Source organism: Symphalangus syndactylus, chromosome 24 (assembly GCF_028878055.3).
Source record: "Symphalangus syndactylus isolate Jambi chromosome 24, NHGRI_mSymSyn1-v2.1_pri, whole genome shotgun sequence".
Lineage (NCBI taxonomy): Eukaryota > Metazoa > Chordata > Mammalia > Primates > Hylobatidae > Symphalangus > Symphalangus syndactylus.
Genome location: NC_072446.2, coordinates 38716986 through 38743277, shown reverse-complemented (window position 1 = coordinate 38743277; position 26292 = coordinate 38716986). Strand labels below are relative to the sequence as shown.

The 26292-nt window shown below is 48.5% G+C and overlaps 1 protein-coding gene across 6 annotated transcripts in view; it reads left to right on the top strand.

The window, feature by feature from the left end:
* ZNF341 (zinc finger protein 341) overlaps positions 1 to 11507 on the top strand; it is a 62360-nt gene extending 50853 nt beyond the window's left edge. For all 6 annotated transcript variants that reach the window (XM_055266456.2, XM_055266454.2, XM_055266459.2 and 3 more), the window contains 5 exons: positions 244 to 340; positions 2767 to 2899; positions 8079 to 8190; positions 8759 to 8829; positions 10226 to 11507. In XM_055266456.2, coding sequence (XP_055122431.1) covers positions 244 to 340; positions 2767 to 2899; positions 8079 to 8190; positions 8759 to 8829; positions 10226 to 10755 — 943 coding nt within the window. In that variant the 3' untranslated portion in view covers positions 10756 to 11507. The remainder of the gene's footprint in view (positions 1 to 243; positions 341 to 2766; positions 2900 to 8078; positions 8191 to 8758; positions 8830 to 10225) is intronic.
* Positions 11508 to 26292: the final 14785 nt, after the last annotated feature.

Genomic DNA, 26292 nt, shown 5'->3' with positions numbered 1-26292 from the left:
GGAGAATGGACTATAGGAGGCAAGGCAGGGGCAGGGTGGCCAGTGAGAGGCTACTGCACAAGTCCGAGGAAGAGACGATGGCGCTCAGATGAGGACAGGCAGTGGCAGTTGAGAAGAGTGGATGGATTTGGAATGAATTAACTCTAGGATGTTGCCTCCTAATGTTGGCCCTGGGGTGGCCTGGGGGCTGCTTCCTATGCCTGCTGTGTTTCCTTCCTCACCTCTCCTGCTCCTTCCACTTAGGTGTGTCAAATGTGTCAACAAATACTCCACCCCCGAGGCCCTGGAGCACCACCTGCAGACCGCCACTCACAACTTCCCCTGCCCACACTGCCAGAAGGTGGGTGCCACTGTCCTCTTTTCCGGGGCCCTAGGCTATAATAAGGGCAAGGAGGTGGTGGGGTGGGGTGCACACCTCACCCTTTCCTTCTCCTGTCTCACCATAGGACACGCAGGCAGGGCTCAGGGGCTACTCCACAGATGACACAGTGTCTCTGCCTGGCCATCTCATCCATCACATTCCAGATGTGGCCATGATGGGGCTGCTGCTGGAGCCAGGCTGGGTGGGCTGTCCTGGTCCCAGGCCTAGTGTCTGAGCAGCAGCCTCTCAGCTTCCTGATGTAAGATTATCCTTATTACAATTGGCTCTTCTTTTTATTTATTTATTTATTTATTTATTTATTTATTTATTTATTTTTGAGACAGGGTCTTACTCTGTCACCAGGCTAGTGTGCAGTGGTTTGATCATGGCTCACTGCAGCTTCAACCTCCTGGGCTCAGTCCCCTGAGTAGCTGGGACTATAAGCATGTGCCACCATGCCCAGCTAATTTTTGTATTTTTTGTAGAAATGGGGTTTCACCATGTTGCCCAGGCTGGTCTCAAACTCCTGGGCTTAAGGGGCCTGTCCACCTTGACCTCCCAAAGTGCTGGGATTACAGGCATGAGCCACTGCACCCAGCTTAAATTTTTTGTAGAGATGGGGCTCACTATGTTACCCAGGCTGGTCTCAAACTCTTGGCCTCAAGTGATCCTCCCACCTCAGACTCCCAGAGTGTTGGGATTACAGGTATGAGCCACCATGCCCAGCCTGGATTCTTCTTTTCAGTGACTCTGAAAGCCTCACTAAAGGCTGTTCCTAATAACATCAAACATCTAGGAAGTGTTCCAATTTCTAGTTGTCTCAAAGCTTCGTCATTTTGTAAAGTTTATTTGAATCAGGTCCATAGATTGCAATTGATTGACATAACAAAAGCCTCTATTAATCTACAGGTCCCCCCCCCAACACCCCCCACCACTGCTCCCTTTTTTCTTTCCTCTGAATTTATTTGTTGAAGAAACTGGGCCATTTGGTCCAGCGGTGTTCCCCGCAGTCTGGATTTTGCTGATTACGTCTCTCTGGTGTGTTTAACTTGCTTCTTCACTCTACTCATTTTCTTACAACCATACGTGGCAGATTTTCCAGGGCAGCCCTGGTTTCACTTTGGCCTCATTCTAGGTGTTTCTAATTATCTAGCCTAATTTTAAGCTTTAGAAGTTGTGGTCCGAGTAAAAGATACCATGAATTGAGCAAGAACCACATGCCAGATGCTGAGCATTTCACCAGAATTGACTAGAAGATAGGTGTACTATTATTACTATCCCCCTTTACAGGTGGGAAACCAAGGCAGAAAGGTCACCTAGCTAGGAAATGACGGGCCTAATAAGCAGTGGGGCAGCTGGGTCTGTGCCCCTGACCAACGCTCTACCAACATGAATGAATGTGTGAATACATGCCCTTCCTTTGCCTGGATTGGAAACAGATTTTCACTTCTGTGTTTTCTGGCTTTAAAAAAATTACCTTTCGTACAAAAATTAGCTGGGTGTGGTGGTGGGTGCCTGTAATCCCAGCACTTTGGGAGGCTGAGGCGGGTGGATCACCTGAGGTCAGGAGTTCGAGACCAGCCTAACCAACATGGAGAAACCCCGTCTCTACTAAAAATAAAAATTAGCTGGGAGTGGTGGCAGGCACCTGTAATCCCAGCTACTCGGGAGGCTGAGGCAGGAGAATCGCTTGAACCTGGGAGGCAGAGGTTGCAGTGAGCCGAGATCGCACCGTTGCACTCCAGCCTGGGCAACAAGAGTGAAACTCCATCTCAATAAAATAAAATAAATAAAATAAAATAAAATAAAATAAAATAAAATAAAATAAAATAAAATAAAATGTAAAGTAAAATAAAATAGTAAAAAATTACCTTTCCATTGATTTCTTTAGTAATTTGCTTATTTTCCATTAATTCTTTTACTTGTCAGTCATTTGACCCAGGCTCTGTGCTGGGGAATGAACGCCCCTCTCTGCCCACTTGGAGCTCCTGTGTAAGCAAAGGGCTGTCATTCAGTGGGTTAAATGCTGACTTAAAAGTGTGGGTGGACATTCAAAGGCAGAATTGGCTTTGCTGGGCATAGCACCAGGGAGCTAGGGAAGGCTTGACAGGAGCAGTGGCGAGTTGGGTCTTGAAGGATGTGTGAGAGTTTGTCAGTAAAGAGAGAAAGGCCCTCTGGGTGGGAAGAACATCCGGGGAAAAGCTCAGGGCAGACATGTTTTGTCCAGGCTTGTGGGGAGCCATGAAGTTCTAAGGGCTGAGTCTGACATTCTGGGTCCTGGCCCCTGGTGGCCAGAAAGGAAGGTGTCTCTATAGGGCTGGAAACGAGGGACCTTTGAGCTCAGAAGATGGCCAGGAGAGGGGGGCCCGGTGAGTCAGACCTGAAGGCCCCTCTTTCTCTCCCAGGTGTTTCCTTGTGAACGCTACCTGCGGCGTCATCTGCCCACCCACGGCAGCGGGGGCAGGTTCAAGTGCCAGGTGTGCAAGAAGTTCTTCCGTCGGGAGCATTACCTCAAACTGCACGCTCACATCCACTCAGGTAGGTACCCTGCCCCCGAGAACTCCAGCCCAGCCCCTCCCCTCCCCCTCCCCCTCTCCTCATCCCTTTCTCTCTCTTCCCATCCCCATCTGGCTCTTCTCCCTGTCTCCCTCAGCCCCTTTTCCCTCCGCTTCCCCATTTCCCTCCCTATCTCACTCAGCCCCTCTCCTCATCTCTCTCAGCCCCCATCTCCCTCCTCCTCCCCATCTCCCTCTTCCTCCCCATCTCCCTCCTCCTCCCCATCTCCCTCCTCCTCCCCATCTCCCTCCTCCTCCCCATCTCCCTCCTCCTCCCCATCTCCCTCCTCCTCCCCATCTCCCTCCTCCTCCCCATCTCCCTCCTCCTCCCCATCTCCCTCCTCCTCCCCATCTCCCTCCTCCTCCCCATCTCCCTCCTCCTCCCCATCTCCCTCCTCCCCATCTCCCTCCAGCACCCTTCTCCCTCTTCTTCCCCATTTCCTTTCCTCTCTCCCTCTCCCTCCTCCTCTCCCTCCCCCTCTCCCTCCTCCTCCTCACCTCCCTCCCTCTCCCCATCTCCTTCCCCCTCCCCATCTCCCTCCCTCTCTCCATCTCTCTCCCCGCCATCTCCCTCACCCTCCCCATCTCCCTCCTCTTCCCCATCTCCCTGCAGCCCCCTTCTCCCTCCTCCTTCCCACCTCCCTCCAGCCTCCCTTCCCTTCCCTCTCCCCATCTCCTTCTAGCCCCCTCCAGCCTCCCTCCCCTGTCCTCTCCCCTCTCCCTCCAGCCCCCTCCCCCTCCTTCTCTCTGTTGCTCTCTGTCTCCCTCCAGCCCTCCTGCCTCTCCCCTTGCTCCTCCTTCCTCTCTCCTTCCTGGCCCCTGACCCACCTGCCTTAATTCATGAACAAGGGATTCCCACCACCACTAAAGCAGAGAAGAGCCCCTGGAGGTTGTGTGGAAGGGACTTTTTTTCTTTTTTTCTTTGAGACGAAGTCTCGCTCTTGTCACCCAGGCTGGAGTGCAGTGGTAGATCTTGGCTCACTGCAACCTCTGCCTCACGGGTTCAAGCGATTCTCCTGCCTCAGCCTCCTGAGTAGCTGGGATTACAGGCTCCCACCACCATGTTCAGTTAGTTTTTTGTATTTTTAGTAGCGACGGGGTTTCGCCATGTTGGCCAGGCTGGTTTCGAACTCCTGACCTCAGGTGATCCACCTGCCTCGGCCTCCCAAAGTGCTGGGATGACAGGCGTGAGCCACCACACCCGGCCTTTGTGAGGGACTCTTGACTCTGCCACCTGTGGGGGGGACACTGCTCTCACTGTAAGTTCCCACTCAGACCTGAACAAAACGCCATCCCCCTGGTTCCCCAGTTGAAACACACTGACATTTTCTTTTCTATTAATCTTAAGATTTTTTTATTAGTTAAATTTTTTAAATTGCTTTTTAATTGAAAAGGGTCTAAAGATTGAGAAAACCTGAGGGAAAATCGTTGACAGGACAAAAGCATATATAATAAAAATGAACTCCCTCTCACTTCAGATGGACAATCCAATGTTTTTCCTTTTTTTTCTTTCCTATGACCTATGGTAAAAAATACATTTCATATTGCAACCCAGGAAGCACATATATACACATAGGATGTATTGCAACAAAGGTTATACAAAACTGTTTTCTATTTTGTCCTTTTCAATTTTAGTTCTTTTATTTTTTATTTTTATTTTGAGACAGGGTCTCACTCTGTCACCCGGGCTGGAGTGCAATGGTGTAATCTCACTACAACCTCTGCCTCCGAGGTTCAAGCCATTCTCGTGCCTCAGCCTCCCGAGTAGCTGGGATTACAGGCGCCCACCACATGCCTGGCTAATTTTTGTATTTTTAGTAGAGACGGGGTTTCACCATGTTGGCCAAGATGGTCTCAAACTCCTGGCCTCAGGTTATCCACCCATCTTGGCCTCTCAAAGTGCTGGGATTACAGATTCGAGCGACCACGCCCAGCCTATTTTTAATTCTTAAAATAACCACCAACAGGGTGTGACTTGTAGTTTGCAGTTTGCAAAATACTCCTAATTCTCTTCCCCAAAGGTAAATGTTAGCGGTCTAGTCTACATTCTTCTAGTTTTATTTTACACGTATATAAAACACTTGCTTACATTTGCAAAAATGAGCACATACTATAACTTATGTGCCTTTTTTTCTTATCATATACCTTGGCGATGTTCCCCAAGGAATGTGTGCTTACAGTTCCCCTGGAGGCTAAATTCTGTGGGTCGCCCTCCCCCGGCCCCCCAAAAAGATGTTACCAACAGCACCTTCTTTTTCACATCTGGGTAGTCTTCCTCAATGAATTTTTCATCTTGTATTTAACCAGTTCTCTATGTATGAACCTTTTTTTTTTTTTTTTTTTTTTTTGAGACTGAGTGGCATGATCTTGGTTCACTGCAACCTCTGCCGCCTGAGTTCAAGCAATTCTCCTGCCTTGGCCTTCCAAGTAGCTGGGATTACAGGTGCACACCATCACGCCCAACTAGTTTTTGTATTTTTAGTAGAGATGTGGTTTCACCATGTTGGCCAGGCTGGTCTTGAACTCCTGACCTCAAGTGATCCCCCCGCCCCAGCCTCCCAAAGTGCTGGGATTACAGGCATGAGCCATCGTGCCCAGCCTATGTATGAACCGTTAAATTACATTTCAGCTATTAGTTTGTACACACAATTCTGTGTGGGTCCCTTGGCAAGCTTTTGGAAGTGTATCTGTAGTGTATATTCTTAGGAGTGGAAATGCTAGGTTAAAATGCATGTGTAATACTGAGTTTCAGTTTGGGATGATGAAAAAATTCTAGAGACAGATGGTGGTGATGGTTGCATGATGGTGCAAATGAACTTAGTGCCACTGAGCTATACACTTAAAAGAAGCTTAAGATGGTCAATTTTCTGTTATGTATATTTCTCCACAATAAAGAAGGGAAAAGAAGTAATGAATTGTAAGTTTGATATTACCAAATTGCTCTTTATAGCTTTTAAAAATTATTATTCAAAAGTAATACACGCTGCCAGGCGCGGTGGCCCACGCCTGTAATCCCAGCACTTTGGAAGGCGATGGTGGGCGGAGCACCTGAGGTCAAGAGTTCGAGACCAGCCTGGCCAACATGGTGAAACCCCATCTCTACTAAAAATACAAAAATTAGCCAGGTGTGGTGGTGCACACCTGTGATCCCAGCTACTCAGGAGGCTGAGGCAGGAGAATTGCCTGAACCCAGGAGGTGGAGGTTGCAGTGAGCCAAGATCGAATCACTGCACTCCAGCCTGGGCGACAGAGCAAGACTCTGTCTCAAAACAAAACAAAATACACACACACACACACACACACACACACACACACACACACCTAATACATGGTTATTATAAAAATGGAAGCAATATAGGAGTACATAAAGTAAAATGTTAAATTTCCCCTTCAAGTTGTAGTTGCCACTGACACTTTGGTCTGTCCTCTCCCTACACCTCCCCATCTTTCTCCCTGCATCTTCAGTTTATTTACAGAGACACATGGCTAGGGCTTTTTTGGGGTGTGCAGGTTGTATTTTTTTTTCTCTTTTTTTTTTTTTGTTGGAGCTTACATATCCAGTAGGGATTATATTTTTTTCTAAGAAAGATGAGATTGTGTTAAGCTGTTCTACTGCTTTCTTTCCCCACTAGCAATATGTCCAGGCGATCTTTCCAGATCAGGAAACACAGATTGACCTTTTTAATCTTTTTAATGACCACAGAGCATTCTATTGTAGGGACCAGCATTTCCGTATCAACTGGGTTGATGTTTTTTCAGAAGTACTTTATTCATTCCAGAGGGAGAACAGAGAGGAAATAATAACAGGAAGTCAGAGCAGCCCAGAAACAGCCCCTTCCAAAGGGCAAGCTGTGACCCCACAGCAACTTTGCAGGCACCTCCCTTGATTTCCAGTGGGTTCCTCAGGTAGCCCATCAGGCAAGAGCTGCCCCAGGACAGGTTTAACAGCGGGAAGATCTGGGTAGCTCAGATGGGCTCTGGATCATGCTGCTGGGCTGGAATCTTAGCTCCCCCAACCATAGGGGTAGCCCCTGAGCCAGTCCCTTCACCTCTCTGAACTTCAGTCTTCTTTCTCATCTGTGAAATGGGGATGATGGGAGTCGGTGCCTCCTGGTTTGTTGGAAGGATTCAGTTAGATAAGGTGTGATTCCTCATTCCCCAGGGTGGACCGCATTGCCATAAATGACATGAGGCCACCTTGCTACTCAGGCCACACCTCATCCTTGACTCCCCTCCTCCTCTTACAGCCACAGCCAATCCAGTGGCAAGGGCTGCCGACTCTGCCTTCCCAACATGGCTGTCCTGGGCCACTTTCTGGTTATCCTCACCTCTACCCTCACTCGAGCTGGTTAAAAGCTTACATCAGAGCCCATCCCTCTGCTACTCAGACCCTCTGGTGGCTTCTCTTCTGGCTCAGAGTAAAAGCCAAAGTCCTGGCCGGGCGCGGTGGCTCATGCCTATAATCCCAGCACTTTGGGAGGCCAAGGCGGGTGGGTCACTTGAGGTCAGGATATCGAGACCAGCCTGGCCAACATGGTGAAACCCCATCTCTACTAAAAATACAAAAGTTCACTGGGTGTGGTGGCACACACCTGTAATCCCATCTACTCAGGAGGCTGAGGTGGGAGGATTGCTTGAACCCAGAAGGCAGAGGTTGCAGTGACTCACCTGAAATCTCGCCACTGCACTCCAGCCTGGGTGACAGAGCAAGCCTCTGTCTCAAAAAAAAAAAAAAAAAAAAAAGCCAAGTCCTTAGCTCTGCCTCCCAGGTCCTCCCATGCGGGCCTGGCTGGCTCACTGCCCTCACCTTCTGCCTTGTTCTCTGGCCACACCAGCCTCCCTGTTGTTCAACAGCACTGCCAAATGTGCTCCTGCCTCAGGGGCTTTGTACCTGCTGTCTCTGCTGCCCAGACCATCTCCCTGATGACCTGAGGTCTCTCCTCATGCATGGCCTCATCAGAGAGGCCTCTCCTGACCATCCTATCAAAATAGCCCTGTCTTGTCTCTGGCAAAACAAAGCCACTGAAGAATGAGAGAGGCTATTTTCTCCCCTGGCCACCTCCCTAGAGGAGCTGCTCCCCTGAGGGGCCCAGCGGGGACCCTTGTGCCCTGGATTCCGACTCCTGGCGAGTGCTGGCTCTCCCTGTCTGTGTCTGCTGCAGGCGAGAAGCCCTACAAATGCTCAGTGTGCGAGTCTGCGTTCAACCGCAAGGACAAACTGAAGAGACACATGTTGATCCACGAGCCCTTCAAGAAATACAAATGCCCTTTCTCGTGAGTAGAGACTGCCATGCAGGGGGGCGGGTAGCGGGACAGACTCTCCAGGGGTGCTGCTGGGGGGGGTGGGACAGAGGGCAGGCCTCTCTCTTTTTTTTTTTTTTTTTGGAGACAGGATCTCACTGTGTCACCCAGGCTGGAGTGCAGTGGTAAGATCTTGGCTCACTGCAACCTCTGCCTTCTGGATTCAAGTGATTCTCTTGCCTCAGCTTCCCAAGTAGCTGGGATTACAGGCGCCTGCTGCCACGCCCGGCTAATTTTTGTATTTTTAGTAGAGATGGGGTTTGACTATGTTGCCCAGGCTGGTCTCGAGCTCCTGACCGCAAGTAATCCATCTACCTCGGCCTCCCAAAGTGCTGGGATTGTAGGCATGAGCCACTGTGCCCGGCCAGGTCTCTCTCCTTTTATCCTGTCCTGGGCCCTGCCTGCCTCACTTCCCACCCTACCTCCTTGCCCAGCCCTTAGGGTGGACAAGGCTGTCCCTTGTGCCCAGGGCTAGTGGAGGGGCCAGCAAGAGGATCCTAAGCTTCGTGAACTCTCCCTGACCAGTGGCTTTGGGTTTTAGGACACACACAGGCTGCAGTAAGGAGTTCAACCGGCCGGACAAGCTGAAGGCCCACATCCTCTCCCACTCTGGTAAGTGGCTCTTGGGCCTGCCAGGAGGGTCTGGTTCAGCTCTAGTTCACTGGGATAGACCCACCAGGAGGAGAAAGAGCAGACATATCCCGTGAGGCTTGTTTTCCCTGCCTGGCACATTCCAGCCAGCACTTTCACTTATGTGGGCTATGAGCCAGGCCTGTGTTAGGGACTTTAGGGTGAACAGAGATGAATCAGACACAGTCCCCCAGTCCAAGGAGGAAGCTAACCTGAGCAGAGATGACTCAGTTGGAGCAGTGCCCAGTGTGATAGAGGTGTGGACGAGGTGTGGAGGGAATCAGATTCCAGCCAGGTCCAAGACATGGCCAGGAAGCTTCCTTGATAGGGCAGGGCAGGGGTCTCCAAGCCACTCCTCAGTTTCTCAGCAGCTCCTCAGAGCAGCCTGGCTGGCTTTCCACATGCCAGCCGAGGTCTAAAACAAGGTTCTTCAACCCTGGCACCATTAACATTTTGGGCCAGATAATTTTTTTTTTTTTTGAGATGGAGCCTCACTCTGTCACCCGGGTGGAGTGCAGTGGTATGATCTCGGCTCATTGCAACCTCTGCCTTCTAGGTTCAAGCACTTCTCTTGCCTCAGCTTCCCAAGTAGCTGGGATTACAGGTGCCTGACACCATGTGCAGCTAATTTTTGTATTTTTAGTAGAGATGGGGTTTTCACCATGTTGGCCAGGCTGGTCTCGAACTCCTGACCTCAAGTGATCTGCCCACCTCGGCCTCCCAAAGTGCTGGGATTACAGGTGTGAGCCACTGGCGCCTGGCCTGTAATCCTGTAGATAATCTTGTCCTGGGGGCTGTCCTGTGCCCTGTGGGATGTTTAGCAGCATCCCTGGCCTCTATCTACTGGTGTCAGTGGCATCCCCCCACAGGTGTGACAACCAAAAATGTCTCTAGGCATTGCTGAGTCCCCTGGGGGGGTAAAGTCTCCCCTGTTTGAGAAGGTTTACAGAAAAGAGTCAGTCACTAAAGAAAGTGTGAAAACTGGGAGAGTAGGTCAATGACTTGGACACACAGGGCTGGGTTGGGGTCTTGGTGCTGCCACGTTCCTGTGGGTGGCCTCAGGCATCACTGCCCCTCCCTGAGCCTGAGATGACCTGGCAAAGCGAGCCAAGGTGCAGGGAGGGAGCGGCTGTTCCAGGCAGAGGAGAATGGCAAGTACAAAGGCGCAGAGGGAGGAGCCAGCGTGGCATCTCTGAGGAGAGTGAGCGTGGCTGGCGCAGAGAGTGGCTGGAAGAAGGCAGACGACGAGGATGGAGAGAGCTGGGGCCAGATCACACAGATGCTGGTGGGGCAAGAGCCTGGATTTTATTCCCAGCGCAGGGCACCGTTGCGAGGTGAAGGTCTGGATGCTTCTCACTGACTTTCCCTTGCCCTCCAGGCATGAAGCTCCACAAATGCGCCCTGTGCAGCAAGTCCTTCAGCCGCCGCGCCCACCTCGCCGAGCATCAGCGCGCCCACACGGGCAACTACAAGTTCCGCTGTGCTGGCTGCGCCAAGGGCTTTTCCCGCCACAAATACCTCAAAGATCACCGCTGTCGTCTTGGCCCCCAAAAGGACAAGGACCTGCAAACCCGGCGCCCCCCCCAGAAGAGGGCAGCCCCCCGCAGTTGCGGCAGTGGTGGGCGCAAGGTGGTGACCCCCTTGCCTGACCCGCTGGGGCTGGAGGAGCTGAAGGACGCAGGGGCTGGGCTGGTGTCTGAGGCCGTCCCCGGCAAGCCGCCCTTCGCAGAGCCCGACGCGGTGCTGTCCATCGTTGTGGGTGGTGCGGTGGGCGCGGAACCTGAGCTGGTGGTACCTGGACACGCTGAGGGGCTGGGCTCCAACCTGGCTCTGGCGGAGCTGCAGGCCGGGGCCGAGGGCCCATGTGCCATGCTTGCTGTTCCTGTCTACATCCAGGCCTCCGAGTGACGGACCTGAGGTGTCTGTTTCCTGGGCAGGCCTGATACTCCTGTTTGGGTCCAGGGCCCCTGGGGGCAGACCGGTGATCCTTACCAGTGGAAGCGAGCCATCGAGCCATTGGCAGAAATCCTGCTGAATGTCATTCAGAAACCTCAGCCCATGGTCGCCCTCCTGTGCCCCTCTCTTGCTGGAAAGCCCTGCAACATTCTAGGGTTGGGGACAGGGCCACCCACAGTTTCTGGGCAGAGCCATGGTGGCAGGAGAGAGATGGCTGAAGCCTGAGCAGCCCAGAATCCCGCTGGTCTAGGCTGGTGGTTCGGGCCCTTGGGAGAGAAGACAGGGCGTTCCTCCCCACTCTGCCTCCAGGCTGCCTCTGGGTGGCCTCTAGTCCGCTGTTCTTCAGGAGGCCTGCCATAAACTCTTCAGAGTTTATGTGTTGGACCTTTTCACGGACGGTTCCCCACAGCGTCCTCAGACAGTTCTGTGATGTAGCTTTTAGGAGGCACTCAGGTGTCACAGCTAGACTGCAGCTATGAGACAGATCTGGCTTCAAATCCAAGAGTTGCCATGCACTTGCTGTGTGACCTTGGGCAAGTCACTTCACTTCTCTGAGCCCCGTGTTCCTCATCTGTACAATGGGGCTTACGATACTACTACCTCATAGGGTTGTCCTGGGGATCCAGTATGATGAAGTGCGCCAGGGGCTCGGCATGGTGCCCGGCACGCAGAAAGTGCTCAATAAATGTTTTTGTCATAATGTGTCCGGGTGGCCTGGGCCAAGCTGTGGCAGTTTCCTTCTTTGCCTCTAGGTGGCAGCACTCCCCTCTGAAGCTTGTGGTGGCTGAGGGGTCCTGGGCCCCTCACACAGGGAGCCCTGGAGAGATGATAAGGGAAGCAAGGCTAGGCACGGCAGCTCATGCCTGTAATCCCAGCACTTTGGGAGGCCAAGGTGGGCGGATCACCTGAGGTCCAGAGTTTGAGACCAGCTTGGCCAACATGACAAAACTTCGTCTCTAGTAAAAATGCAAAAATTAGCCGGGTGTGGTGGTGCATACCTGTATTCCCAGCTACTTGGGAGGCTGAGGCAGGAGAATCACTTGAACCCAGGAGACAGAGGTTGCAGCGAGCTGAGATCGTGCCACTGAACTCCAGCCTGGGAGACAGAGTGAGACCCTGTCTCAAAAAAAAAAAAAAAATTAACTGGGCGTGGTGGCGGGTGCCTGCAGTCCCAGATATGCTGGAGGCTGATGTGGGAGGATCACTTGAGCTCAGGAGGTCGAGGCTGCAGTGAGCTGAGATTGTGCCACTGCATTCATTCCAGCCTGGGCAACTGAGTAAGACCCTGTCTCAAAGATTAAAAAAAATAATAATAATAAAATAAAAGGAAATTGGGAACACCCATCCACAGAAAACAGTCCAGGACAACACCCCATGGGGGTCAGGGTTTGTACGTGCTTGTGGGAATTCAGGATTGTTAGCCACCTCCAAATCCGTTGTAATCAAGATCAGAAATCCCTCTCTGGAGGGCCGTGGGCATCTGGAGGCCGTCAATGTCCTCACGTCCAGTGCTTCCTCCTACCTCTCAGCTGGTCCCGGTGGGAGGTGGACTGGGCTCATGAGGAGGCGGGAAGGAGAAAAGGGCCTTGACTAGTGTTTTCCCGTTTATCTTCACAGCCACCCTTCTGGGCTGTTGGACTCCATTTGATGACTGAATTGTTTTGAAGGCTGGCAGGTCCCTCAGGCATCTGTGTTGGGACTCAGGGCTGGAACTCAGAGCCAGGCCCAGCTTCCCACGTCCTCAGGAAGGGTGTGACGTGGCAGGAGGGACAGAGTTGATGGGGGTGAGGTGTGTAAGTGTACCAGCCTGCACAAAGGCCGGAGGGGGACTGGTGGGGACAGGAAGTCAGAGGGGATGCCCCTGGAGCTGGGCCGTGGCCAGGGTGCTTTGATGGGTGGATGGATAGGGGAAGGTGTGCCAAGTGAGAGCAGGGTGCACGCAAACACCTTGGGGTGGGACAGTGCCAGGCCTGCTATGTTCTGGGGCCGGCGGATGTTCCAGGATGACCAGAGGTCTCAGAGGAGTAGGTGCATAATGATCATGGCTGTTGCTTCAGCTTCTCCACACGAGGGACACTGTGCCAGGCTATTTACAGTCACATCGCCTCAGCCTGTCATGTGAGTGCCGTTACTTTCTGTATTTTACAGCTGAGAAAACCCAGGCCCAGAGGGGTAAACTTCCTTATCCAAGCTCACACAGCCAGGAAAGCTGCAGAGCTGGGACTCAAGCCAGGGCAGCCTGCCTCCGTGGGTTCTTAGCCACTTTCCACGACTGAAGTGTGGGTTGATGAATCAGAGAGGGCCTTAGATGTGGGTTAAGGAATCTGGACTTTATTCTCCACATAATGAAGGAGTCATGGGAGACATTGAACATTTAAAAAAGTTGTAACAATGGCATAGAAAGAAATGTGAAGAAAGACATCTTCAGCTGGGTGTGGTGGCTCACGCCTATAATCCCAGCACTTTGGGAGGCCGAGGCGGGTGGATCACCTGAGGTCAGGAGTTCGAGACTATCCTGGCCAACATGGTGAAACCCCATCTCTACTAATAATACAAAAAATTAGCTGGGAGTGGTGGCACATGCCTGTAATCTCAGCTACTTGGGAGGCTGAGGCAGGAGAATCGCTTGAACCCGGGAGGCAGAGTTTGCAGTGAGCTGAGATCCCATGCCATTGCACTCCAATCTGGGTGACAAGAGTGAAACTCCGTCTCAAAAAAAAAAAAAAAAAAAAAAAGAGTGACATCTTCTTCCTAATATAACTATTTAAGTGGTTTTTCTATAGCTTCTTCCTGTCAGTGTACACAGGCATACACGTCTACTGGTAATCACGAGAACTAACATTTATTAGTTATCGAATGCCTGGCACCATCCCCAGCACCTCAGTGTAGGCGCTACTTTTAAGCCCATTTTGCAGTTGAGATGAGGCAACAGGCACATTAAGGTTAAGCAGCCCAAAGTCACAGGAGGGAAGTAGCAGAGCCAGGCCACAGATAAGGACATACCAAGATCAGCTATAATGTTTTAACAGAAAGTTGGTGACAAATCCCAGCACTTTGAGAGGCCGAGGTGGGCAGATCACGAGGACAGGAGATCGAGACCATCCTGGCTAACATGGTGAAACCCTGTCTCTACTGAAAATACAAAAAATTAGCCAGATGTGGTGGCCCTGGAGCTGGTCCCAGCTACTCGGGAGGCTGAGGCAGGAGAATCGCTTGAACCCGGGAGGCGGAGGTTGCAGTGAGCTGAGATCATGCCACCGCACTCCAGCTTGGGGGACAGAGCAAGACTCTGTCTCAATAAATAAATAAATAAATAAATAAATAAATAAATAATAAAAAAGAAAGTTGGTATTGGTGATAGCTGCTCTAGGACCCCAGGGTCTGCCACCGAACTCCAAGATGCTGGACAGAGTGGAGCATAAAAAGGGGCTGGCCTAGGCATCCAGGGTCTCACTCCACCCCCAGAAAGATCACAGTCTTTGACCAGGCGCGGTGGCTCACTCCTGTAATCCCAGCACTTTGGGAGGCCAAGATGGGCAGACCTGAGGTCAGGAGTTCGAGACCAGCCTGGCCAACATGGTGAAACCCCATCTCCACTACAAAAAATTAGCCATTCGTGGTTGCACGTGCCTGTGATCCCAGCTACTTGGGAAGCCAAGGCAGGAGAATCTCCAGAACCTGGGAGACAGAGGTTGCAGTGAGCCAAGATCTCACCATTGCACTCCAGCCAGGGTGACAGAGTAAACTCATGGACAGACTCTTACTCTGTAAGAGTAAACTCTGTCTCAAAAAAAAAAGAGAAAGATTACAGTCTTTGGTATCAAGCAGAGCTGGGTTTGAATTCTGGCTCTGCCACCTCCCAGCTGCGTGACTATGGCAAGTCACTTCACCTCTCTGAACCTCAGTTTCCTCGTGTCAGTGTGAAGAATAATAGTACCTACCTGGCGAGGTTGATGTCACAATTCATGGAAATAATTCAGGTAAAGCAGAGATCACAAATTGGCCGCTCATGGCAGCCTCCAGACAGTTTGGCATTCACAGTGTCTGAAAAAGTGAGCCAACATTTAAAAACAAATTTAAAATATACTACAGTGGTGAAATGTGAGATGCTACGTGTCAGGAATGACACAAGGATGCTTGCTGTTATGACTCCAATATTACATTAGCGGCCTGGCCAGAATAATAGAGCAAGAAAAATAAATAAATAGTATCAGGATTGGAAAGGGTGAGATAATAGCAAGGGTGCTGAAATAATAGCAAGATCAATATATACAAATCTACTATGCTCCTATACTGCAGAAGCAATTAGAAAACGTAAAAAATTGGGACATTTGGGCCAGGCGTGGTGGCTCACACCTCTAATCCCAGAACTTTGGGAGGCTGAGGTGGGTGGATCACGAGGTCAGGAGATTGAGACCAACCTGGCGAACGTGGCAAAACCCTGTCTCTACTAAAAAATACAAAAAATTAGCTGGGCACGGTGGTGTGTGCCTGTAATCCCAGCTACTCAGGAGGCTGAGGCTGGAGAATCACTTGAATCGGGGAGGTGAATGTTGCAGTGAGCTGAGATCATGCCACTGCACTCCAGCCTGGGCAACGGAGTGAGACTCCATCTCAAAATAAATAAATAAATAAACAAAAAAACTCATTTCCTCTGATAAGTTTTCCTTGGCCAATCTGTCTAACATAGCCCCACCTCCATCATTCTCGAATTCCTTACCCTATTTTATTTTTATACGTCACCCTCGACATTATATTAGACATTTGTTTATTGTCTGTTGTCCTCATTAGAAACAAAAGGTCCACAAAGGCATCGACTTTTGTCTGTTTTGTTCCTGAAGTATCTACAGTGCTTAGACCTTCCCAGGAATTGTTCAATCAATATTTGTTGAATGAATAAACAACAGCACTTTGAGAGAAGAAGGCCCACTTTACCCACCCGCTCCTCTCACCCCAGGGAGGCCAAGGGAGAATCTGTCATGTAGACTGAGATATGACTGACCCAGAGTCCTGGGAAGTAATGTCTGATATAAAAGGATATCTTCCTTTGTTCAAAGAGGGAGCGGAGTCTATCTGGGCCAAATGACTAAGGCAGGTGGCTTGGAAGTCTCGGTCGACAGAGCAGGTGTCCCTGTGGCCCAGGAGAACTGGTTGGACTAGTTTTGTCTCCTTTGGGGAGGAAGGAGTGGAGGTGGCAGCTACTGGTGCTCCCAACCCCCAAGGCTGCCAGCAAGTGACCCCCCACACACAAGGCTTTCAGGTCCTGAAGGGTGGTGATGAGGGAGGTGAGCAGGCTCCACCTAAGGATCGGCAGTGACCTCTTCCTAGCTGAGGGTGCCTCAGGTAGGCTTAGGCACAGGATCCAGAGGCAGGAGGCCAAGGCCCAACTTTAGGGCCTTGGGTGCTTTGAAGAATCACAGAGAATAAACAGGCCCAGGGAGGGAAAAGGTCTTGTCCAAAGCCTCATCAAGGCAAGGCTGCTACCCAGGCCACTGCTACCTCAGTCCACTTATTTATTCATCGATCAAGTATTTCTTGAGTACCTACTACGTGCCAGGCATAGTTCTTTGATGATACATCATGAGCAAAACAATCATTTGTGGAGATCCTTTGTGGAGGAAGCAGAAGATAAACAACAAAGTAAATAAGTAAGTTATAGATGTTAGGAGGTGACGAGTACTATAGAGAAGGAAAAAAAGTAGAGGTGAGTAGAGGTTTTGAGAGTTTGGGGGGTGCTGGTGTGTTTGAGGAAGAGTAGAGAGGCCAGTGTGATGGGAGTGAGGCATTGGAAAGGAGGAGGGCAAGGAGGTGACAGGAAAATCGTGACATCATGTAGGGACTTGAGGGACATTGAAAGGACTTTGGGTTTTACTTGAGGGATGTGGAGAGCCATCTGAGGATTGTGAGCATTCAGTGACTACATCCGACATACATATATATGTCCAATGTCAAAACATATATATATATGTGTGTGTGTATATATATGTATATATATGTGTGTATATATACATATGTCAGATGTCAAAATATATATATATATATATATATTTTTTTTTTTTTTTTCCTGAGACAGAGCCTCTCTCTGTCACCCAGGCTGGAGTGCAGTGGCGTGATCTTGGCTGACTGCAACCTCCAACTCCCAGGTTCAAGCAATTCTCGTGCCCCTGCCTCCTGAGACTACAGGTGTGTACCACCATGTCCGGCTAATTTTTGTATTTTTAGTAAAGATGGGGTTTCACCATGTTACCCAGGCTGGTCTTGAACTCCTGGCCTCAAGTGATCCGCCTGCCTCGGCCTCCCAAAATGCTGGGATTATAGGGATGAGCCACTGTGCCCAGCCAAACACATATTTTTTAAAGGATACCTCTGTTTACCATGTAGAGAATGAGCTGGAAGGAATAAAAATGGAGACAGGAAGGCCAATGAGGAAGAGTATTAGGTTCCTCTTGCTTCTGTAATAAAGAATCAGAAACTTAGTGGCTTAAACCAACACAGATCTTATCACTCTGGAGGTCAGAAGTCTGATATGGTTCCCACTGGACTAAAATCAAGTGTTGGCAGGGCTGTGTCCTTCCGGAGGCTCTGGGGAGAATCTATTCCATTGTCTTTTCCGGTTTCTAGAAGCCACCTGCATTCCTTGGCTTGTGGCCCCTTTCTCCATTCAAAGGCAGAAGGGCAGCATCCTGCCAGTCTCTGACTCTGAAACCTCTTGCTTCTGTTTTGTGATTACATTGAGGCCAGCTGGATAATCCACAATAATCTCATCATTTCAAGCTCCTTAACACTTCTACAAAGTCCATTTAAGGTGAGATTCTGGGGATGAGGACATGAACGTCTTTGAAGGACCATTATCCTGCCCACCGGGAGGCTACTGCAATAGTGCAGGCAAGAGATGATGGTGACTTTGACCAGAGTGACAGCAGTTAAGATGGTAAGAAATGATAGGGTTCTGGATATATTTTGAGGATAGAGCCAACAGGATATTCTAAGGGATTGGATGTGGACTTTTCCTTCCTCGTGCAGGGAGACTTCTAGTCTACTTGTGCCTTGGGCCTGGGCCTGGGCCTGGGCGAGGATGAGGGTTTCCCTGGGGTAAAGTCTAGGGAGTCACAGTCATTGACTGGAGCCTGCTGCATGGCCTGCATGTGGTCAGACAGATGGGTATGGAGTAGGCCCTGTAACCCACCATTAGCACAAGTGTAGGGTCCTTTCTGGTCAACAATCTCACCCGCCTCCCCCTCACTCCTCACTTAACTCCTCAAGTTCTGCTGGGCTGGGCCTTTCCTGCCCCCGTCGCTTACTTTGCCCCACTCCCCTGGGAGGTCAGACCTGCTCCCAGGCCCGCCACACTTTATTTATTTACCTGTTTGTATGTGTGAATGTCTCTCTGTTCATTCATTATTTGCATGTAGGCAGAATAGCACAGTGGCTAAACTGGTTGCCTTTACAGTAAGAATCCCAGCTCTGCCTCCTACAAGTGTGTGATCTTAGGCAAGCTGTCCAAGCTCTGTTAATGTATAAAATGGGAACAATAAAGCCTACCTCATATAGTTGTTGTGTGGGCTAAATGAGGTAATGCATGTAAAATCCTCGGCTCAGTGTCTGGCTTAGCATAAAGTGCTGAATGAAGATTCTCTGTTATTTTCTCACGGTTCAAGTGCCAACCAGACCACTCAATAATGGTGTGACCTTCGGCAAGTTATTCAACCTCTCCAAGCTTCTGTTTCCTCAGCTGTAATCTGTAACTGCCTCATAGAACTATAGTTGGACGATTAAATGAGATAATCTGGCTGGGTGTGATGGCTCACACCTGTAATCCCAGTGCTTTGAGAGGCCAAGGGGGGAGAATCACTTGAGTCCAGGGGTTTGGGACCAGCTTGGGCAACGTAGGGAGACCTTGTCTCTACAAAAGATACAAAAATTAGCTGGGTGTGGTGGCACACACCTGTGGTCACAGCTACTCGGGAGGCTGAGGTGGGAGGATCGCTTGAGCCTGGGAGGCAGAGGTTGCAGTGAGCCATGATCGTGCCACTGCACTCCAGCCTGGGTGACAGAGTGAGACCCTGTCTCAAAAAATAAAATAAAAATAAATAAATAAATGAGCTATTCTATGTAAGCTGTCTGTCAGAGTGAGGGCTCCATGGATGTTTATAATTATTATTCCTGTTGTTATTATTTCAAAAATATCTGTTGAATACATATTCTGTGCTAAGGCCTTTGTCTGTGTTGTCACTGAATCATCAGAATGGCCTGGTGAGGAATATAGTGTTATTTCTGTTTCACAGATAGGAAAACCAAGGCAGGTAAAGCACATGGCTGAATGGCAGAGCCCCAGTTCTGATCTAGGTCTGTGTGTTAGGCACCAAAACATGTTCCCTCTTCATTACTTCAACGCACTTTTAAAAATTGAGATAAGGGGCCGGGCCCGGTGGCTCACGCCTGTAATCCCAGCATTTTGGGAGGCTGAGGCAGGCAGATCACAAGGTCAGGAGTTTGAGACCAGCCTGGCCAACATGGTGAAACCCTGTCTCTACTAAAAATACAAAAATTAGCTGGGTGTGGTGGCGCATGCCTGTAATCCCAGCTACTCAGGAGGCTGAGGCAGGAGAACTGCTTGAACTGGGACCCGGGAGGTGAAGGCTGCAGTGAGCCGAGATCGTGCCATTGCACTCCAGCCTGGGCAACAAGAGTGAAACTCTGTCTCAAAAAAAAAAAAAATTTGAGATAAGGCCGGGCGTGGTGGTTGTAGCCTGTAATCCAAAACTTTGGGAGGCAAAGGTAGGTGGATCTCTTGAGGTCAGGAGTTCAAGACCAGCCTGGCCAAAATGGGGAAACCCTATCTCCACTGAAAATACAAAAATTAGCCGGGTGTAGTGGTGGGCACTTGAAACCGGGTGGTGGAGGTTGCAGAGAGCCGAGATTGTGTCACTGCACTCCAGCCTGGGCGACAAAGCGAGACTCCGTCTCAAACAATAAAAATAAAAATTGAGATAAAATTCACATGACATAAAATTCACCATTTTGGCCGGGTGCGGTGGCTGATGCCTGTAATCCCAGCACTTTGGGATGCTGAGGCGGGCAGATCACCTGAGGTTAGGAGTTCGAGACCACCCTGGCCAACATAGTGAAACCCCATCTCTAATAAAAATGCAAAAAATTAGCCAGGTGTGGTGGCAATACCTGTAATCTTAGCTACTCAGGGGGCTGAGGCAGGATAATTGATTGAACCTGGGAGGCAGAGGTTGCAGTGAGCCAAGATTGTACCACTCCACTCCAGCCTGGGCAACAGAGTGAGACTCCATCTCCAAAAAAAAAAAAAAAAAAAATTCACCATTTTAAACATTGCTAAATGTTTTATTATTTTTGATGCTATTGTAAATGGACATGATTCTTAATATCATTTTCATATTGCTCATTGCTAATGTACAGAAATACAACTGATTTTTGTGTGTTGATATTGTTGAACTTTGCTGAACTCATTTTAGTTCTAATAGCTTTCTGTGTATTCTTTAGGTTTTTCTCTATATGAGATCATGCCATCTGCAAATAGCAATAGTTTTACCTCTGCTTTTCCAATCTGGATGCCTTTTACTTATTTTTCTTGCTTAACTGCCCTGGCAAGAACTTTCAGTACAATGTTGATTGGAAGTGATGAGAGTAGGCATCCTTATCTTATTCCTGATCTTAGGGGGAAAGCTTTCGGCCTTTGTCTTCACCATTAAGTGTGATGTTAGCTATGGGTTTTGCACAGATGCCTTTTACCAGTTGAGAAGTTCTCTCCTCTTCCTAGTTGGCTGAGTGTTTCAGGTTTTGTTTTTTTGTTTGTTTGTTTTGTGTTTAATCAGGAGAGGATGTTGGATGAACTCTTTTTTACAACTAAAAATCAGCAAAGTCCTCTGTATTTAATTTGGTATAATTATGTGAGACCAAGTTTCATAATTAAGGTTTTATTTCATAATTTTTTTTTTTTTTGGGACGGAGTTTCACTCTTGTTGCACAGACTGGAGTGTGATGGCGTGATCTCGGCTCACCGCAACCTCCGCCTCCCAGGTTCAAGCAATTCTCCTGCCTCAGCCTCCCGAGTAGCTGGGATTACAGGCATGCACCACCATGTCCGGCTAATTTTGTATTTTTAGTAGAGATGGGGTTTCTCCATGTTGAGGCTGGTCTTGAACTCCTGTCCTCAGGTGATCCGCCCATCTCGGCCTCCCAAAGTGCTGGGATTACAGGCGTGAGCCACCGTGCCCGGCCTCATTTCATAATTAATGTTTTCAAAGAAGATTACAAATATATGGCTGGGTATCTTTAACCATGTGACTTTAGTCAATTCCTACTTCTTTGGGCCTCAGTTTCCTCAACTGTAAAATGGAGGTGGAGAGTAATGCTTATTTCATGGGGCTTAGAGAGATGATGGAGATAAGATGAGATTTTTGTGTGCAAAGGCACTTTGCAAATAAAAACTATTCTTCTGTTGCTGCTCTTATTAGAGATATTTTGTGTGTTTATGTTTTTGTTGTTGTTGTTTGTTTTTTGGGGGGCCGGGGTCTCCCTCTGTTGCCCAGGCTGGAGTGCATTGGCGTCATCATAGCCACTGTAGCTTTGAACTCCTGGGCCCAAGCAATTTTTCCACCTCAGCTTCACAAGTAGCCCAGACTACAGGCTTGCGCCACCATGCCCGGCTAATTTTTAAATTTTTTTCTAGAGAAGAGATCTCACTATGTTGCCCAGGATGGTGTTGAACTGTGGCCTCAAGCAATCCTCCCACCTTGGTTTCACAAAGTGCTGAGATTACAGCCATGAGCTGCCATGCCCAGCTAGAGATGTTATTTATTTATTTATTTATTTACTTATTTACTTATTTTTGAGATGGAGTCTTGCTATGTCACCCCAGCTGGAGTGCAGTGGCATGATCTCGGCTCACTGCAACCTCCACTTCCTGGGTTCAAGTGATTCTCCTGCCTCAGCCTCCTGAGTGGCTGGAATTACAGGTGTGCACCACCATGCTTGGCTCATTTTTGCATTTTTTTAGTAGACTTGGGGTTTCACCATGTTGGCCAGGCTGGTCTGGAACTCCTGAGCTCAAGTAATCCACCCACCTCGGCCTCTCAAAGTGCTAGGATTACAGGCATGAGCCACCATGCCCAGCCTAGAGATGTTTTTTTAAATTGTAATATAACATGTTTAATCAAGTACCTAAGATATGTAAAGGGCACTCATCTTAAGTATAAAAACTGATTAATTTGTATACAGCCATGTGAACACCTCTGGATCCTGCTATTGAACCTGTTAGCACCTCGTAAGGGTCCTCTTCCTGGTCTGTACCTCCCTGGAGGTAACCATTATTCTGATTCCTAACACCACAGATTAGTTTTGCCTGTTTTTGAGCTTCGTATATGTGGAGTCATACAGGCTTTTGTATCTGGTTTCTTTCACTCAGCATAATATCTGTGAGTCATCCAAATTCTTGCATGTACCAGTGGCTCATTCTTTTTCACACAGTTTTGAATAAGTTAATACGAGTTGGTCAAAGTTTGAAAATGCTGTGCATTTGTCTGAGAGACCAGAAAAATACAGACCAGCAAAGCCCAGGGCTCTCCAGTATTGAGCCAGTCCACTCTGTGAATCTCTATTTGTGGCAGCTGAATTCTCAGCCAGGATGGCAGCTACTTTGCCCATGTGTCGCCACTCCCCATCCCATACCCTGGGTAGACATCACAAATCCATCTTGAGCGCTTTTTTTCTTTTTTTGAGACAGAGTCTCACTCTGTCACCCAGGCTGGAGTGCAGTTGCATGTTGACAGCTCACTGCAGGCTCAACCTCCTGGGCTCAAGTGATCCTTCTGCCTCAGCCTCTCGAATAACTGGGACCATAGGTGTGTGCCACCATGCCCAGGTAATTTTTAATTATTTCTTGAGACTGAGTCTCCCTATGTTGCCCAGGCTGGTCTCAAACTCCTGGGTTCAAGCAATCTTCCCATCTTGGCCTCCCAAAGTGCTGAGATTATAGGTGTGAGCCACCATGCCAGGCCAATCTTGGCACTTTTTTTTACAAGAACTTCTGATGCAGCCTCAAAATTCTTTTCAACCCAGCGGTCCAGGTGGCCAACACTAATTGCTTATAGTTGGTACTTGATATAGTTTGGCTGTGTCCCCACTCAAATCTCATCTTGAATTATATCTCCCATAATTCCCATTGTTGTGGGAGGGACCTGGTAGGAGATAATTAAATCATGACAGCGGTTTCTCCCATACTGTTCTTGTGGTAATAAGTCTCATGAGATCTGATGGTTTTATAAGGAGACACCCCTTTCGCTTGGCTCTCATTCTCTCTTTGCCTGCTGCCATCCGTGTAAGACGGGACTTGCTCCTCCTTGCCTTCTGCCATGATTGTGAGGCTTCTCCTGCCATATGGAACTGTAAGTCCAATTATACCTCTTCTTTTGTAGATTGCCCAGTCTTGGGTATGCCTTTATCAGCAGCATGAAAACAGACTAATGCAGTACTCAAGATTAAATCTGAGGTTTCTGCTGTCATATCCCCAAGATATTTTTCTGGGCTCCCAGAGTTAGAACATGAGGGGCTCTTTATCACCCTTAGTTTACCCCACAGCTGTATGAAACTAATGGTGGTGAGGTCCACAGCATCTTCCTGTTCATGTATCCTTTGGGTAATGGCTCCAACTCAGCAAGCGTTTAGTTACCTATGTGCCCGGGAGCAACTTGACTTACATAAGAGGTGACGAGGCCGACTGCTTAGATGTGGAGGGGCTGCTGCACCCATGAGGTGGCTTGACTGAAGCCTCTTTGTTTTTCTCTTTTACTTTGCTAAAACATTGCAATGTCTCAATTACAGAACGAACACAAATGTGACTTAATGTTTAACAATCCATACTCCTGTGAATTCTTGACAGTTCTAGCATGTCTCTCACATTTGAAAAACTTATTCCAACCACGAAATTGGGTGAAATGAACTCTACCATCCTCTGGGAATGGCTGCCGTATGTGCAGGGTTGGAGGTTGTGGCTGATTAAAACAACAACAACATCCAACTCATGGCTTTTGTCCAAATGTAAATCATAATCTGAGGGAGGAGATAAGACTCACATATAAACTAATAGAGGAAAAGTCCAGCTAAGCTCTCATTCATTTGAAACTCTGATCCTGAGCAACTTCACAGATTTGAAAAGTACAGGAAGGAATAAAAAATACCTTTGAGAAGACGTATTTTTCTTCATGGGAGAGCATTTCAGCTCCTCATTTAGAATTTTAGAATTGGTTTATTCTTTGTTTTTTTTTTTTTTTTTGAGACAGAGTCTCGCTTTGTCGCCCAGGCTGGAGTGCAGTGGTGCGATCTCGGCTCACTGCAAGCTCTGCCTCCTGGGTTCAGGCCATTCTCCTGCCTCAGCCTCCAGAGTAGCTGGGACTACAGGTGCCTGCAACCACACCTGGCTAATTTTTTTGTATTTTTAGTAGAGATGGGGTTTCACCCTGTTAGCCAGGATGGTCTCGATCTCCTGACCTCATGATCCACCCATCTCGGCCTCCCAAAGTGCTGGGATTACAGGCGTGAGCCACCCCGCCCGGCTATTCTTTGTTTTCATGCAAGGTTAACACATGCAAAAGATTGGAAGCCGCAAATTAGAACGGTAGGCTTGGGGCAACTAGTGGCTACTAACAGCAGCCTCACTGCTAATGGACGAAGTGATTTTTTTCCCCTTGTTATCCACCACTAAGAGTCCAGAGAAGTGATGCTTGACACCAAAGACAAGGGAAAAACAATGAAATGTGGTACCACAATTAGCTGGGTCTATTTATTGCAGGGGTAAAAAAGTCCTCAATGCTTCTGCTACTTTTGAAAGTTCTGAGTCTCTCCCTGGTTCAATTCTTATTGCCCATAAAGATGACAGAATACCTAAGAATAAAATATACATTTTTGAGCATCTGCTAGGTGCCAAGTCTATGCTAAGTAAGTACTTTACGTTCTATATCTCATATAAGCTTGAGGTGGTCCTGTTATGATGATCTCCAGTTTACACTTGCAGGAAGGGAGGCACAGAGAGTAAGGGAAATAACTTGCCCAAGTAAGTAGTCAAGGCTGGGTTTTGAACTTTTGCTGTCAAAGTTCAGTGCCAAGGCTGTTAGCTTCTGCTAGGTTTCAAAGGATCTGTTAGGTGAATGAAGAGTGGAAAGGCATTCCAGGTAGAGGGAAGAACATTTGCAAAGACAGGGCTAGTCAGTCAGTCACTTGATTTCTCTGAATCTTGGTTTACTCCCCTATAAAATAGGAACAGTATTATCTGTCATAGACTGCTTATGATAATTAAATGTAATTTTTTTTTCTTTTTTTTTGGAGACGGAGTCTTGCTCTGTCACCCAGGCTGGAGTGCAGTGGTGCAATCTCGGCTCACTGCAAACTCCACCTCTGGGGTTCAAGCGATTCTCCTGCCTCAGCCTCCCAAGTCACTGGGATTAGAGGCACGTACCACCATGCCTGGCTAATTTTTGTATTTTTAGAGAGACGGGGTTTCACCATGTTGGCCAGGCTGGTCTCGAACTCCTGACCGCAAGTGATCCATCTGCCTTGGCCTCCCAAAGTGCTGAGATTACAAGCGTGAGCCACTGTGCCCGGCCAAATGTGATATTATATGTACAGCACTTTGCACAATGCCAGAATGTGCATTGATGGTGCAATCATAGAATGTGCATCAATGTTAATTATTGTTTTTCAAATACAATAGTTCTCCTTTATCCTCAGGTGTACTTGCAAGTGGATGCCTGAAAACATAAATAGTACTGAACTTTATATATACTATGTTTTTTCTATATATATACATCTATGATAAAGTTTAATTTATAAATTAGGCATAGTAAGAGATTAATAACTACTAATAAAATGGGACAGTTATAACAGTATACTGTATTCAGTTTTGTGAATGTTGTCTCACTCTCTCTCAAAATGTCTTACTGTACTGTATTCACCCTTCTTGAGATTATGTGCGATGACAAAATGCCTATGTGATGAGATGAAGTGAATGACACAGGCATTATGAGGTAGTGTTAGGCTACTACTGACCGTCTGAGATGTCAGGAGGACCATCTGCTTTGGGTGATCCTGGATCATTGAGCTATGATGATGTCAATGGTTGGATATCAGGATCAGACGATGTCAACCGATAATCGGGGGTCCTTGGATAATTGCGTTTTTGCCAAAAACTTTTGGAAGAACATTATTACTGGAAGTTGTCTCTTTCTTTCTTTTTCTGAGATAGCATCTCGCACTGTTGCTCAGGTTTCAGTGCAGTGGTGTGATCATGGCTCACTGCAGCCTCAACCTCCTGGGCTCAGGTGATCCTCCCACCTCAGCCTCCTGAGTAGCTGGGACTGCAGGTGTGCGCCACCACACCCAGCTAGTTTTTTGCATTTTTGTAGAGATGAGGTTTCACCATGTTGCCCAGGCTGGTCTCAAACTTGTGAGCTCAAGTGACCCGCC